Source organism: Malus domestica, chromosome 09 (assembly GCF_042453785.1).
Source record: "Malus domestica chromosome 09, GDT2T_hap1".
NCBI classification, from domain to species: Eukaryota; Viridiplantae; Streptophyta; class Magnoliopsida; order Rosales; family Rosaceae; genus Malus; species Malus domestica.
This window is the reverse complement of record NC_091669.1, coordinates 28,715,034-28,732,271: the sequence shown is the minus strand read 5'-3', so window position 1 is coordinate 28,732,271 and position 17,238 is coordinate 28,715,034. Positions and strand designations below refer to the sequence as shown.

At 37.8% G+C, this 17,238-nt stretch overlaps 1 protein-coding gene across 3 annotated transcripts; it reads left to right on the top strand.

Moving 5' to 3' along the window:
* The first annotated feature begins 7,395 nt into the window (after positions 1–7,395).
* LOC103444076 (uncharacterized) lies at positions 7,396–11,887 on the top strand. Of its 3 annotated transcripts, none has more exons than XM_008382985.4 (5): positions 7,396–7,670; positions 9,061–9,940; positions 10,040–10,134; positions 10,228–11,451; positions 11,538–11,887. In XM_008382985.4, exons 2-5 carry the CDS (start codon positions 9,079–9,081, stop codon positions 11,565–11,567), a joined length of 2,211 nt encoding a protein of 736 aa, XP_008381207.3. In that variant the 5' UTR covers positions 7,396–7,670; positions 9,061–9,078; the 3' UTR covers positions 11,568–11,887. The 3 variants fall into 3 exon arrangements, with proteins under 3 accessions (XP_008381207.3, XP_008381206.3, XP_008381208.3); XM_008382984.4 differs by having other exon boundaries at positions 7,396–7,723; XM_008382986.4 differs by having other exon boundaries at positions 7,512–7,723; positions 9,061–9,928.
* The last annotated feature ends 5,351 nt before the right edge of the window (positions 11,888–17,238 follow it).

The window sequence follows — 17,238 nt, the reverse complement described above, 5'->3', positions numbered from 1 at the left end:
CAAGATTCGGCAGTTACAGCTTGGAGATCTAGTCCTAAAAAAGTCTTCATCACTGCCCATAGAGAAGGCTAAAAAAATATGGATCCCATCCGGGAAAGTCCGTACAAGATTAGCAGAATAGGTGGCAAGGGTAGTTACACCTTCCCCACCATGAATAACAAAGAGATCAAAAAATAATGGAACACTTACAATTTGAGAAAGTACCATGCGTGACCTCTCGCTACATTAAAGCCTGAAAACTCAAGCAACTCGATGGGCACCACCTCATAAGCCGAGGACTATCCAGTTGTTATGTTGTTCCTACCTTACAATTAAGTTTTCGTTCGTTTCACTCACTTTTCAATGAGGAATTCAGAAGTAATCTACAACTTGGCATGGCTGTGTGCTTACAACAACTTATCACTCCTACACTTCAAGAAGACCACACTCTTCTTAGGGACTTATTATAAGAATTACACCCTTCTAAGGACCAACCATGCTCTCCAATGCGAGAGGGTAAACCAATTCCCTGACACCTACTTGGGTTTGCTCTCCAATGCCGAAGGATAAACTTACACTCCAAATATCCAGACGTGGATGAGTTGGGTTGCCCTAGTGTAAATGCATGCATAATGGCTTGCACCGGGATTCCTAGAAGTAGCCATAATGGTCTTTTTCAAGGCTTAGCTAACTGAATGATTTTGGGTCTCTTAGTCTAATCCGTGGGGAACCGGGCCTCAGTGACGGATGAGGCACATTACGCAGTACCCCTTATGAACAACTTCCCTGGAACCTTAAAGCTGTTACCGAATGCACTAAGGTAGCTTACAATTTCCAGAAGAATGCCTACGGCTTACTCTTCGAGCAGTAAGCCACGCTAAACTTATACAACCGCACATTTTTTGTGAAAGGTTAAACAGTTAGTGTGCATATATGATGTTCTATCCATTGCCGACATGCTACGCAGTCAATAAGCTTCACCTCTGCCAAGCGCGGAATGATCGTTTAGATCTACACTAATTCCTAAAGTGTTGTGATACTTAATACGCAACCTATTGAATTGGTTACATAAAAAGCAAGGAGTTATCTCGAACCTTTGCTTACGAAATTCCATACAACCGCGTACTTTTGATACGCAAGGTTAGTGAATTTCATGACCCAAAAATATTTAGTATGTTGTGATGCAGGCCACATAGCTCAAAGGATTGAAGAAAGCCAAGGTTAACAGCCAAGTGGTCACGCGGACTCGTCTGCTCTGTAAGTAAAGTGTCTGGTTGCTAACCCTATGGCTAACAACTTTGCAAAAGTTCTACACCAACACATGAGGAAGCTTATGCTACATGGGCTTGTCTGCTTATAGAAAAGTAGCACGCCTGTCGCTGGTCTAAAGGTCAAAGGTTGGGCATAAACAAAAGAAGCAAAGATAAAGAAAAGTAAAGGAAGCAAGTTTATTAAATTTTCAAGCAAAATTGATAAACAAATAGCAAAGGTTGAAGGAGTTCAAGCAAAGAAAAAAACAATAAGGAAAACAAAGAAAATCTTAAAGGCTACATAGAAGACTACTCTTCAGTAGTTACTCGGTCGCCAAAGTTTCAGCAGTCGCAACATTCTCAGCAGCGACATCATCTAGCGCTTCACCCTCGGCTACTCCAGCTTGGGAACCAACTTCTCAAACTACTTCACCAATGGAAGCCTCAAAAGTAAAAGCAAGCAAGTCTTCTGGAGAAGTAGAGAATGTTTCAAAGTCATTCCTAACAAACTCGAAGTTAGATGGCCTACCAAAAAGATGATCTACATAACCCAACTTGTAGAAATCGGCTTGACTCTAAACAAGTAAAGCCTCGAGCCTAGCTTTCTCACCCTTCAGCTGCTTGTTCTCCTCGAGTAAACCAACACAGATGTGTTGCAGCTCATCCACTTCCTTTTTCAAATTTTCGTTGATCTTCAGTGCACCTTGGAGTTCCAACATTTGGGGTTCATGCCTATCGACGACTTTCTTGAAGTGGATCACTTGATTATAAGCAACAGTTAACTCTTCACCATTTGCGTAAGCAGCAAAACGAAGCTTAGAAACGGCACGCTCAAGATCTTAAATCTAAGGTATATAACAGTCAACCTCCTTCTCTGCACTTTCATACTTAACTTAGATCACGTCAAGCCTAGTCTTCAAGTCAACGATCTCCTGGCGAGTGGTCTCAAGCTGCAAAGAAGTGGGGGCAAAGATATTGGACCCCTTCAAAGCGATGAGCTCAGACTCCAACTTTTTTATCTTCTCGGTAGAAGAATAAGCTTCAGCTGCCATAGTCTTTGCCATCTCCTTGGCAGCCTTGGTATCTTCTTGGTCAAAGAGTATAAACTCGGCTGCCAGAATTGTCATTTTCTGCATCATAGCAAGCAGAGCAGTCCTTCTATATCGGTCATATGCTTCGCAAAGGAACTTGGGCAAATAACCCTTCTAACGCTATCAACAAGCTTGCCATACGTGTCCATGTCTTCAAACAGATCTGGCTTAAAAAACGCATAAAACTCAGCAGCTTCTCTAGAAATAAGCTTGGTGGATTTCTCACAACTGCCCACTCGAACATTCTTATCTTTCTCAAAAGGTAAACCAGTCTCAGTAGCAAGAGGAATAGGCTTTGGTGCCACTTTAGCAGCAAAGTCCACTTTATCGCCCTTCATAGTAGTGATCCTCTCCAAATATGAACTGGACTTAGCTCCTAACAAACGTCTTTGTACATACTTCGGCATTGGGGGCATGATAAAACCTTTACACTGAGCAATCCTATCAGCAATCGTACTAGCCATTTTTGGCATGGTAAGTATCACAGGCTCAGATCTAGTAGCCTCATTTTTCTTCCCTTTAGAAGAAGTCAAGTCAATCGCAGGTCTCTCAGCAATAGGGGACCCTCATAAGCAGCGGAGGAAATCTTCAATTTTTTCTTAACCGACATCTCTTGAGCAGACAGGGAAGATCTCCCACCTTCATTCATAGTAGGCTTCACGACAACAATCAGACGAGCCAATGCATTCGCCTTAATCCTCTTTATCTTCTCTCTCGGGAGCAGCCCACCTTTCTCCCGGCAAAGATGACTGAGCAGCCAACGCCATTCACGGTACTTAACAAGGGAGCTCAACCCATACTGGTTTTTCCCTCATTTTTTTCTCTTGGACCAGTAGGTAGGAAGCCTGCATGCCTAGCATTCTAGCAACCAATGAAGCATGTGACCTTCTTATTTCTCTCAATCGTTGGCCTGGCCCGCATCAGGTCCAAGAGCCTAAAAGACATGAGCCATGCGGCTTGCCTAGCAATGCGGCCCAATGCCTCAATTGCCGCCCCAGCTGCATAACTGCCCTTGGCTCTAGCCAAGCCAAGCAGCCCAAGCAATAGTATATGCCACAACACTTATCGCCCCATACCTAGCCGAATCTTGGCCCCTGCCAGCCGACGTGCCACACCACATCTACAGCTGCCCCGCAACAACACTATCCAAGAAGAAGACAAGGAAAATTAAATTTTTCTTACCTCGGTGCGACATGGAGAAGATGAAGAAAGCAACGAAAGATGGTCCTTTGCACGGGCAAGTGTAGAAGATTGCTAGGGGAGGGGGAACAAATATCCTCTAACTTTCTCTCTCTTGTATGGTAGAATAAATTGCGCTCTAAAGTTGATTTAATCATCTACTTAATGTAGACTTAATAGACTTTAGAAGTGATTTATTTCCCTTTCCTAGAAAGATCTAATTTCCAATTAAAGATGGAATCTACATTAAAATAAAAAACAATCTTATGTTTCCTAAAGCAAGAGAAGATCTCTACACCTGCTACCCTTTCCTACGAGCAGCCCAATAGGTATGGGGACATTTGTAGAGCAAAAAATAATCAAGAAAATTATGGAGGCGGCACGTGGACTTTTGGGTGAAAAGGATAAAATTACCTTCAAGACACACCAAGATTCCCACGTGCATGCAATGGATAATAACGACTCAATCAAAGAAGAGTCAAAGGTGATCAAACTGGTATTTATTCAAAACCCTCTCATCACTCCTCATCAAATCTTCACCCACAAGGTAACTCCCAATTATTCTTTTGAAATTGGTATTAATTACCAAATTAATTGCCAGATATTATTTGACATAATATCTTGCAATTAGAGCCAAAATTCCACCATAAGTGGCCGGTCCCTATTTCTCCAAATAGGGCCGGCCACACCCCTATATATAGCCCTACATTTCTCCAAAAAACTAACTTCATTCTCTCCCCAAAATTCCTTAAACACTTTATCTCTCAAATTTTAACTTTGGCATCGGAGATTCTTCGTCCAAAGCCCCCCCCATTCATCGTGGGTGCGTGAGGCTCTTGGCCTTAATCTTAGATGTTATTATTTTGCAGGTGCATTTTCGTCAAAAGAGAAGAAGGCGGAAATTTGCATCCACACACAGCCTGACTAGTGCTAGTGTCTGTTATAACCTTAGTTTGGTGAGAATGTATTTTTATATGCACCCGTAACTTAGATTCGCCTGTATTTTTATACGCACCCCAACTTAGATTCGCATTGCCTATGCCGATCAAAACTACACCAATCGCTCATACACTTCGTCTGCAGCCTTGATGAGCCTACTTATTAAGTTCTACAAACTCAAGAGGGAGTGTTGTATATACTATTGATTAAATATGTGATTGTGTAAACTAGAAATAGAATTCAATAGAATTTTAGAAGATCAAATCTTTGTATAAGTAAAGTCAAGAAGAGATACATACATCATCAAAGTTGAGCCTCTTCTCCCTGTTATCCCTCTCCTACTTTCACCCTCTAAATTTGTTCTTTAGCAAAATCATTTTTATATCAAATCTGGTAAAAATACAAAGTTTGTACCAGCCATGGCCGCGGATACAGACCTTACCTAAAACAAAAATCCTCCGATATCCGATGACATCGGCACAGAATCATATGCTTGGATGACAATCCAATGCATGTTCATATTTTATAGGCATCAAAAAAAAAAAAAGTATTCGTTTTTTATATTCCAACAAGAAAAGAAAGTAGATATTTCACATATCATACCACCAATAATTGATAAAGGCAAATCAACTACCAGCAAATAAAGAATCAAACAAGAAAATAATTTAAGTTAATACAACGGGGAAGAGGATGGGCGTAGGGACCTCGTTTCAACTTTTATTCAGTTTTCACAGAAAACAGTCCAATGAACGGAGGAGGATTTTCTCCCCTCTTAATTTCTTTCCCATTCCCTTCCTTTCTATTTGAAAGGTTCCGATTTAATTACGTCAACATCTTATATTGATTTTTTTTATAGAGACAATAAGACAAAAAAAATATGTAAGAGGAAGGGAGGGAATGAGATGGGAATAGAAGGGGAGAAAATCATACTCCCCAATGAACATCGTAAATGATTGAATGAGTCGTATTGGGGGGGAGAGAATGACTACATGAAACTGATTCACTTTTATTATATTTTTATTTGATAATTAAATGTATGTAGATAAGTAAATTTCGATGAAATACACACTCATTAAAACATTAGATTTTAACATGACAAGGCTTACATGATGATATACACCGTGTGTCTCACAAATCGCACACATCGCACATGACTCATCAAAACTAGACAAGTCATTAAGAATTACATGCATAGATATTTGGAGGAAAGTAATCAAGAAAATTTTAATTTATATCAAACAAATTAATTGAGTTAAAATGTCAAAAAAAGGATTGCCAATTAAGTATGAAATGTTGTTGATTTATTTGATTTAATCAAAGATTAATTGATGAAGTCAAGTCGCGAATCAAGTTTCAAATCAAGTCTTGGGTCTTTCGTCAATTAATTATAATTCAAAATCAAGCCTCGATCAAGACTTAGGAAGCTTATAAATACGGGGCTCAAAGATAAAGAAAGACCCTCCTAGAAATTCATTCACACACCTGAACACTCAAACACTCGGAAGATTCAGAAAGCTCTCTGCATCCTTAGGAAGAACCATCAAGCACCACTACACGTGCCGATTCTTCCATCACCACAAGCCAACTTGCGGTATTCGTTTATTTGAGATAAAGTTATTACAACCCTCATATCAACAACCACCTACAAATGCACTTATACAACCCAGAGATCGAAATAGAGGATTCAAACTTTGTAATTAGGGATTGTAACCCTACATTTACATTAAAATAAAATTTATTTTGTATACGTGTTCTTGTTTGATTTGTTACAGAAATTTCATGTTTACAGTGTCATCCTTAATGGTAATCCTATGTCGTATAAGTTGTTCATAATTTATGTGCGTTTTTATTTGGGTAGACTGTGTGTCGGTCCAGTTGTATAAAGATGATCTTACAGTCTTTTTATATTTAGCATTCATTGCCCTCACATGATCTTAGGCCAAGTGACACATAAACAAACCCAACAAATAACAAGTACAATTTTTCCTTCACTTTTATTATTCTAAAATATTAAATTAAGACTTATTAGTTTCTTATGAACTATTTTATGGTCAAATCAAAAGTCTTCCTCATGTTCACTGTGAAGCTTTCTCTTAATTTTTGTTTTGATAGAAGCTTCCTCTTCATTCAATGGTGCAAACCATTTATTTTCAAGTCAATTAATGTTTATTTTTATAATAAAAGTTCTATTTCAAAAGTGTTTTTAAATAACTAAAAGCGCTATTTAAATGAAATGTGTTTGAAATTATTATTTAATAAAGTACAAGTTGATTTTGGAAAAGTGTTTTTAGCGGGAAACATGTCAAATGTTTTTGGAAATAAAAAAATATTTTTGCTTAAAGCGCTTTCAGTCTTCCTCTTCACATGTAAGTGAAGGGTCTTAAATTCGATTCTCATCAAAGAAAAATTTAAACCACGTTAGCTCACTTTCCCCCTTATTAGGGATAATATCGTTTGTTCAAAAAAAAAAAAAAGGAAGACATTTTCAATCATTTAAGAGCACTTCCTAAACAAGTCCAAAGTTATTTTGATTGGATATCATTAAGGCACACATACGTGACCAAAGAAATAGTAGTGGATACATGCAACTACGAAAAGAAAAAAAAAAAGACTTTAAGAATAGATTTTTTTTTTTTTTTGATAAATGATAAGATAATTTTACAGTTAGTCATTTAAACCACGGAATAAAAGATTCAAACACAAAACTTTAAGCACAAAAAAAAATATTTTTAAATAACTGAGCTACAAACTATTAGCTGAGGATAGAGAGTTTGTTTTATGAAAAACAACATTAGAAAAGTATCCCAAAAAATCATAATTTAATTTGCCAAAATAACGAAGATTCCTTATCTGGAAAAGGGGTGGTCTAATTAGTTTATTTTTGGTATTTGTTATTATTATTTGTTATTTATTTTGATCGAACATTATATATATTTGTCTCCGTGTTTAAATTTGGCATTTCATCATCGGCGGGTAAGCGCTGCTCTGCACTTCAGCCTTAATGACACAAAAGAACAAACCACCATCTCTCTCTCTCTCTCTCTCTCTCTCTCTCTCTCTTCCCTTTTATTCTATTCTTTCCCTACTCTGTCTCTCACATTTCTCTTGAATTTTTTACATTACAGTTTAGGTATTGATTCTCAGACAACCTCCCTGCCTCTCTTCTCTTTCTGTGACTTGTGGTGGAGGAGTTCTCATTTGATATATCTTTCCAAGAACCACCACCGACCTGGTTTTTCTCTCTCTTCCTCTCTCTCTCTCTCTCTCTCTCTCTCTCTCATCAGGGTCAGTGTTTCTCTAATTCTTCACTGCATTTTTGCTCTTCTTATTTTTTTTTCCAAAATTTTCTGACCAATTATTTTTATCTGAAAGAGAACTGAGCATGGATTTCATGGTTGACTTGTTCCTTGTTTCTGATTAAATGGGTTTTTAGGTTTCTTTAATTGCTTCAATGAAGATTCAAACCTTAGTATCTTTGTTAATTAGGTTGGATTAAAACGCAGTGTAATGTGGGCAAAAGTAGAATTTGATTGAGGATTAAAGATTGATGCTGGTATTTAAGTGCTGCTGGGAATCAAGGGTTTGAAGCTCTTACTGGGGTGCTGTAATTATTGTTGATTTATCAGAATATTAGAAATTTAATATTCTCATTTAAGCAGTCTTAGGTCTCTGGGTATTTGACCAGAAAGAAAGAATAGGACCAGTCACTTTCACACAGTGTCCCTAACCTTCTGTTTGGTTACTGAGAAAGAAGAAAATAAAAGGAAGTAGGATTCGATTTTACTTGTGAAATGATGAAAATATTACCATAATTAATTACTCCATACTTCTGTTGGGTTCTGTTGCATTGACTTTCTCAATCTTTGGTAAATACTGAAAGTTCAAGTCCAATTGCTTTATTTGTTTGCGGGTTCTCTGGGCTTCCAGATGAGTGTAAAGCCACATCCATCACTATTTTTCAGCTTGATAAAGTAGTTGATCTCAAATAATATTTGATCTTAATTTATTTTGTTCGATGTTAAGTAGGTTAATTAGCACACCAGCATGAGTTAAGGGAGTTTTAATGCAAAAACTTGGTAGCTTGGGAGTAAATCAATGCTCAATTTGGAAGTACATTGAAATAGATACAGTTTGTTTAGATCCAAAATCTCTAATCTTCCCTCGTTTATGTTCTTGTGATGCAACACATGCAAAATAATCATTTAGATGTCATTTAGAAGACTGGATTCATCTCAAATCCTATGAAATTAAATAGGTCTGTTTCCCTGAAGTGTCAAAAGTGTTTACCATTCGTTCAAATTTTTATATCAAACCGAAAAAAATTGCAGAAAGAGGGTCTAAATTTTTCAATTGAGTATGTTTTTTTTTACTCAATCAATTTTCAATCGGTATTTACACTCTTGTTTTTGCAAGGATTGAGCGGCTTATTTATCATTTGTTGGTTCATAGACATTGTGTTTTAGTAGATTTAGTTTTCTTAGTTACCTTTATATTGGAACTTTATATTCGACAAAGTCACACACTGGATCACTTTATATATGTATTCTCTGTTATTTAGCGTCTCTGGTTCCTTAGTTTTTTTTCTCTGGAATGTAATTTGATTAGAACAAGGTGCTTTGCAGGAAAGAAAATTATAGCACATGATGCTAAAGAATATGATGGAAGAGAAGCAGTTAGATCTTAATCAGCCACTTCTGTCTGTAAGACGATATTCACCTACAGTAGTCTCCTCAGAAGCTGATGACAAAAGGAAGGCTGATAAGTCACTGCCCAAGCTACCTCCTCTTCCATTTTACAAATCAGAATTGAAATCAGGTCCGGTGAGGCATCCAGGTACTGTTCCTTTTGTATGGGAGCAAATCCCCGGAAGACCCAAGGATGAAAGAAATTCACAAACTCAGGGTCTTGAACGGCCTGCCACTACACCGAGGCTTCCGCCTGGAAGGGTTTCAATTGCTAAGAAGCAAGCATTGGATAAAGGTTCTAAACGCACTACAGCTGCTCAATCCCCAACTGGACATGTACTTTCCAATTCTAAAAATGATTCAACCTTTGATACAAAAGAAGTTACTAAGTGTGACAGCTCTAAAGAGGGGATGGAGGATAAGGATATTTCCGATTCAGAGGATGGTGATGAGACCTATTTAGATGCACTTGACGCACTTTCGAGGAGTGAATCATTCTATTATAACTGTAGTGTAAGTGGTTTGAGTGGACTGGATGGTCCAGATGTCAAACCAACTGGAACCTTCTCGACAGATCCACAGACTCGCGATTTCATGATGGGTCGGTTCCTGCCTGCAGCAAAGGCTATGGCTTCAGAAACACCTCAATATAGTACCAGGAAGCAACCAGTTGCTCGAGAGCAACCAATTTGTCAAGAGCAACCAAGAGGGATGAAGGTCGCCAGTGGGAATAAGCAACATCCACTTAATCAATATAAGCCAAATGATTTGCCACATAATGTTCAAGATATAACTGGGGACAAAAGTGAGAATGAAGGTGATTATATAAAGATCTGAAAATTTATTCGGTAACGTTTGCGAGTCATTTCCTTGATTTCACTTAAAAAATTATTTTGTCTTCTGAACCTTGTTCCAGGTATGAGAGCACAAGCGCAATTACCCATTTCTTCAGTTAGGAGTGTGCGAGCTAAATCTTCCTATGCCAGTGCTTACAGAGAAGCTAAAAATGAGGTATTTTGCCTTATTTACGTGTGTTTCCCCCAGTTTCTATGTGTTATTATTACGTCAAGAATCTTTATTGAACAGTTTCCATATTTTCTTTAGCATTCTGGGGGCGATGCTTGTGAACAAAGATTAATGAATGGACATCAGGAAGCTGTGATACCTAAAGATAAGAATGATTTGAAATGTGAATCCAACCAGATCACCAAAATAAGTGAATGTGAGAAATTAGATGGGTCACCTGTACACAGGCGTCACCAGGGTAGTAACATATCACCCTACCGAAAGGAATGTTTTCATCATGAAGAAAAAGGTTTTCTTGGTATTCCTGAAAAAGCAAAGAACTTCAGAGAAACTAGTAGCTCTGGAAAGTATCGAAAAGGCCACAACAATTTTAGGGAAATATTGGCTACTGAGAATATTGCTGAATGGAAAATGGGCCCAGGGAGTCCTGTAGTTGAGAAGACTCTGTATATTGATTCTGTGCATACTGTAAAATCTCCGAATTCAAATTCACATTCCTCAGATACAAAGGGCAATATCATTCAGTACAGAGGGAATGATAATGAAATTCCTGAGAAAAGTAATGAAGTGAAAGAAACCCCTTCGGCAGAGTTTTCACTCCAAGATATTGAGCACTTGGGTGATGGAAATGAGAAGGCTATAGTGCCGTTTCAAAGTTTGGAGTTTCCTGACTCCAGCTTTCTATATTGGTCTGGCAGATCCAGTAAGGATGATCAAACAGATATGAGAAACGGTTCCATATTCGATCAGGATTCCAGCAGATTTGCAAGCTTAAAAGTGGTTGACCAAGAAACAGTCAACTTGAAAAGCCAACATTTAGAGAAATCAGTTCACTGGAAAAATTGTAATGGCCTTACTCGGGACCTTATTACATCGACAAGTGAAAAACTGAATGATGAGAAAAAGAGTGATTTAAAAGGCCAACAGCCTAGAAAATCAGGAACAGAAGAAAGTTCGCATAGCCATGGTCAGATTTCTATTACATTGACCAGCTCAAAAGTGGCCTACAGGGGAAAGATTGATTTAGAAAGTCGACGACTTGTGAAATTTGGTAATCAGGAAAGTGCCCGGGGCCACAATTCACGACTGCCTCTTGGACCACCTTTACCGAAATCTCCATCAGAGTCTTGGTTAAAGCGCACCTTACCTAGTATTTCCTCGAGGAGCTCGTCTTCACAGTATTCTTCTGGTTCACAGATTTATGCTAGTGGTCAGCCTTCGAAGACGTCCTCTCTTGATCCCAAATGGGAGACAATTGTTAAAACTTCTAACACACACCATGGACATTGGCGGTTTTCAGAGGTAATTCCTTAACTCTTCACCTTAACTGCTTAAGTTTACCTGTTTGGTGATGGGATTTGTTTATGAAACTCAGTTTATATTGTCAGGACCTTCTGACACCTATACCGGAAGCTTAGAAGTCGGATGTTTATCTGAAGCTCACCGGCCTACCTGAATATCCATGCTTTCTATGGTTGTAAAGGTGCTGAATATAGTTTTTTATTTTCACTCTTTCTATATGTTTCTCTCGAATGTGTTGCCTTCATAAGTTTATACCCAGAAGTCAGTACATAATGAAAACTGTATATCAACAAGCCCATTTCGTATCATTTTTTTAACTTAACTTTCTTTTAGTGGGATTCTTGTGTAAAGCGAACCAACAGATGTATTTGTTTCTTCATTTCCTTAATAAAAGAAAACTCATGTAGTTTGAGCCGCTCTCATATCTGCGGATAAATCCTTGCGTGGTTAAATTTAATATTTTTGTTGAGTTGATGCGGTTTTAGAATGAACATATGAGTTTGATTTGCATGAAATTCCAGGCTTAATTTCTTCCGATCGATTATTGAGCACATTTTGCGGCTAGTTTGAGGGGGAAGTATTTGTTTATGTTTTGCTTCAAAAGCCTAGGATTCTTATGCAGCGTTGCTAAGAAACTGTTGCAAAAGTGAATCATTATCACATCAGTGGGGTTGCTATATGTGATGTCTCGTGTATTCAAAAGGAATAGTGATTAGGGGTGGATTCGGTACGGTTATTGTACTAAAACTCTTGTACCGATTATTATATCAAATTTTCAGTATGGCAAAATTTATTACTATTACCGTACTAAACTTTTGGTATACTGAAATTTGGTATACTCCAAATAGTTCGATTGACATGGTATGATAATGGTAATTGCACTTTGTTAAACATATATATATATATATATATACACACACACACATGTCTATAGCGATTGGCAATGGTGAATCTAGTTATTTTTTCTTACAACATGCAGATCGCACCTACTCCTTCCGTATTACAAGAATGTTCATAAGCCCAATTAACCTTAAATCAAAATCAATTAAAAGAGATGGATGAGTGTGGAGTCGACGGCGGAATGGAAAAGTTTTCAAAGAGAGAGAACCTGAGTCACTGAAGTAGTATTTTTCTGTTTTTTTTGGTTTCTGCCATTAGTTAGGTCAGGTGGGGAATCAAACCAAACAAATATTATAGGTAATATTATAAACATATATATATATATATATTATATAATTTATATATTCTATATTATTTTTTTTTGTATGATACGATAATGTCGTGATAATGATATTGAATACCAAAACTGTACCATAAAATTTTGGTTCGGTACAATACGGTGCCATTAAGGATAAGCAAAAAATCAGTCTGATACGGTTAGCAAGTCAATTAGCACGATAATTTAGTAATAGAATCCACCCCTAATAGTGATGCTTTTGGGTCAGTCGGCCGGGCACGAATGTGTTGATGTGTAGATGATTTTGCAGATTATTTCTTTAGTGAGTTCTTGATGATGTAATATGGACAATTGGAATAATCCAATTGTACCAACTAGTTTTAGTGGTTAGGTGAGTCTTAGCTCAAGCATGCGTAAGACTCCCAACGCCCTTCACGAACCACCTCCCAACATGATCACCTAAAATCACCATCTAGAACTCCAGAATTGATGAAGCAAGAGGCTGCAACATCCTCAAAGAACCAGCAAGAACCGCCGCCATGAGAACAAGGAAGCACGCAGGGAGAACCCACGAGCAGCATCACCGACAAGGGTGAACAACAGGTAGGAGCAATAATGATCAACAAGACCCGAGCTAAAGTTCTACACACCCTGCCAAATATGCGCGACAAGTCGCGATAAACGTAGGCGGTAACCGACCGGAATTGAGGACAGAGGTGGTGGAACCAAAAGATGTAGACGATGGAGGGGGATGGGTCAAAGAGGGGGTATGGGTCAAATGAGGGTGGATGGGTCAAAGAGTATGGAGGAAACGGGGGAATGGGGTTTAAGTCTCAAAAAGGTGAAATCAAAAGCAAAAGGAGAATATAGAGGATGAGATCGTGAAAATTGCAGGGGAATGGGAGGAAAATTTGCAGGCAACTGCAAGAGCAAGAAAGAACTAAAACCAAGCAAACCACTGAAACAAAACACGCATTAAAAAACATGGGACTGGACGCAGATCAAAGAGAACGAAGATCACTCACACGACGGTGAGAAAGTCTCTCACGGGGAAGAGAGAGAATTTTTTTCCTTCTATAATATTTCAAGGCTCTCTTGTCTTTTGTAACGGTCATTGACTGTGTGTGATGATGAATGCAAAGAACATTCTTAGAAAATTCTCTCTGCCATCTTCCTCTTCATTCCCAGAAATCCAAAGAGGAAATCCTTCAATCTTGTTCAAATCTTTTCATAAATCATATACGTACACACATACATACATACAAACACTAACATGGCTTCAGAGTTAGGTTTCTTTGCTTAAATGGGCGTTGAATTTATGTATTTGTTGTCTAAAATCTCAAGGTGAATCGAACCCAGGAAACCTCTCGTTTCTTCAAATTTGTGTAAAAACCGAACAAATCACACCAACCAACAACTCAGCCAACCAAACTTCAATACGCAAACCAATCAAACTTTAATATACACACATACCAAAATAGGCAAACTGTACAAGATTACCATAGTAGAATTTAAAATTGGTACCAGGTGGAATAACCTACAATTTAAAATCTATATATGTACTTATCTGACTAGTAAGCAACACTCATAAACTAATATCAGATATGTTAGTTTACTCATAGCGGAAGGAGTTAAATTAAAGCTCAGTTTACTAAATTGTTCCTAGTTTACTAAGATCCATTTAAGTGCACAATTTAACTTTGACAATCTTAGTTGCATGGACTTATCTCTTTGCAAATAATGACGAACATATAACACAAGCAAATGGTAAGATAAGTAAACCAGAAAAATGATAAATTGCACGGGATGTTTTTGGCTGGAAAAACCCACCTTTGGGTTAAAAAACTGGGGATTCTCCACTGAGTCCAATTCACTAGTGAAATCAAGATTCTTACAAAGTAACCCTACTAGTGAAATCAAGATTCTTACAAAGTAACCCCACTAGTCAAATCAACTTATGCAAATGATGTTATGGTGAAGTTGATGCAAATCAGGATTCGATGTCTAATTAGATTCACCAGTCAAACACTTGAAAGATGAAATTGACGCGAATCCAAAAAGAGGTCAGCTCAAAATTTTGAAACTAGAAAAGCTTGACCTAAAACAAAGATCAAAATTACATAAATAATGCAGCCCTAATATGGAATGATCTGGGTATCTAGTGCATGAATGTGATTTTGTGGCTACGGTTTTCAAGTGAGAACAAAGGAGCAGCTCCTAGCTGAATACAATCATTCTCAAAAAAAATATAAAAAAAATAAATCTCCTAGCCAACTGAAAATGAAACCCTAAATGAAGATTTTATAGCAGGCTTTGTTTCAAACAAGAAAGAGGACAAGAAGAGACACGTGTCATGTGCAAACACAATCTGAAAAGATCTAGAGTTGAAAAACACTTTTGAGAAAAAAGCTGTCAGAAAGCCCATGTGGATTGTCTTAAAGTGTGTACCCAGCTCGCATGAAAGCATCGAGAAGTTTTGACCAAACAGAACCACTAGACAGAATGAACTGAAAATAATGGCATAAAATGCATATGTATGAATAAACCTTTGATGAAAGAAATTAAGCACTTAAAGTGATATTTCCAGCAGTGTGATCCCAAAATAGCAATTAAACCTTATATCAAACTAGGGCATCTGTGGTACAATTTACAACATTTGACAAGGGAAGCCAGACAATAAAACTAGACTTCACAGAATTCACGCTCCAAATGTGCATTTCACGCTTTGTAATAATCTACTGAATCACCTTTGAAGTCGTGAATGAAATGGGGAATAAATGAATTCATCAGGAGTTGGAGTCGTGAAGGAAATGGGGAATAAATGGATTCATCATGGGTTGGAATTATGTACTTTTTTTAAGTGGATCTGTTTTAAAATATTTATTTTATTACTTGGACTGATGAATTTAAATTTCAATCGCTAGATTTTTTTTTTACCATTGGATTTGAAAAAGAAAAAATATTTGGACTGTTGGATCAAATTCAAAGAGTGCCCAAACAAAACTTTGATCTGGACCGTTGATAACCAACGGGCCAGAAATCGAACGACTGCGTTTGAACCAAATTTGCTGGGGTCCCTACCATGTAGGGCCGAGCCGTCGATCACTACCCCTCAGTCTTCCGCCAGTTTTTTTTTTTTTTTCCTTTTAAGTGAGCCCCCATACAATTTGGGTCTACCAAATAGAAACTAAAATTTGTGTTTTAGTTTGGGTCCAAAGCCAAATTTTTGGGTTTTAATTCTCCTTGTTGGATTGAATTTTTTGGGTTTGGGTTTGGGTCTCCTTATTGGAGTTGGTCTAACATGGCAGGATCGGGCAGTGGTGGGCTACAAATGGCAATTTTCAACAGCTAGAACCATAAATTTTGGAGTATAAGGATAAGAACTATATTCAAACCTCACGACCTCTGGGATCTTGTCGAAAAAGGGCTTGAAAACCCATAATCAAAGAAGGAGAAAAAAGAGCTCATTGACGAAATTGCAAATCGTCCACCCTCTCCACTCTCTCTCCAACCATCTCTCACCCCACTCCGACAAATTAAAGTGATTTCTTCTCATAATTTACACTTTTGCAGGTTGTAGATTGAAAATTAGGGTTTTGGCTACTTGCAGGTTAGGCTTTTGTTTAATTGCATATTAAGGTTGTAGATTAGTTTTTAGGGTTATAGATTAGGGTTTAGGGTTGTAAATTAGGTTGAATACTGTGTATGGTTCCCCAGTGTGGATTAACTAGGCGAAATCATAGGTAAGCCAATAGTGTGGTCCCCAATGCGGATTAACCAGGCATATGGTCCCTCAATGCTGATTAACCAAGCAAAACCATAGGCATACCCCTAATAGTGTGGTCCCCAATATGGATTAACAGGCGGAACCACCTATGGAAGTGATATAACAAGGTAAGCAATGACTTGCCAATATGGATTAACCAGACGGAGTCACCCTTAGAATGAGTATGGTCCCCCAATGCAGATTAACTAGGCAGAACCATCCATGTACCAGACTGCTACATGGTGCAATCACATCATCACACATCATAGCTAATACATTAATTCGACATGAACCATAATTGTAAACACGCACACTATCGATTCAACGTGACAAACAAATACCTAATCACATTGACGTACAAGTTTTACGAAATAATTCTAATATGGTCCTCAACTAATCACTTCATTCTCATTGCACATTATTATTCTTGTCATCTAGAAGTTCGATACACACGTATATTCCGATAAAGTGCCACTCGCACGTAAATCGAGATACACATCCTCTAGGATGGCCCACTAACCAAGGTAGGCCCACTAATCTCATTGGATCTTTAAAATGCTAATTATATTACTTAAGAACAATTCGGGATTTTTGATCAAAAGTCAACCCTCGATCAACATGGTCAATGAAAAAGTCAACAACCCTTTGTAATTCAATTCGAAAAATTCGTACGTCAGATTTCCAATTCGTAAGTTTATACGACCCTCAAATAATAAATGCAATAACATACTAAAAATTGGTGATGATTCAACAGTTAGATCTTTGTTTACTACAAACGTCAAGTGGCGGACCTTAACAGGACTAAGCTCAAATTACGGAACTTCATCAAACGGATGCCAAAAAT

Bases quoted from the DNA above. Each gene is read 5' to 3' on its own strand.
- LOC103444076 (XM_008382985.4), top strand. From the start codon at position 9,079: ATGATGCTAAAGAATATGATGGAAGAGAAGCAGTTAGATCTTAATCAG. The intron at 9,941-10,039 runs GTGATTATATAA...ACCTTGTTCCAG, and splicing joins GGACAAAAGTGAGAATGAAG to GTATGAGAGCACAAGCGCAA. The intron at 10,135-10,227 runs GTATTTTGCCTT...TATTTTCTTTAG, and splicing joins ACAGAGAAGCTAAAAATGAG to CATTCTGGGGGCGATGCTTG.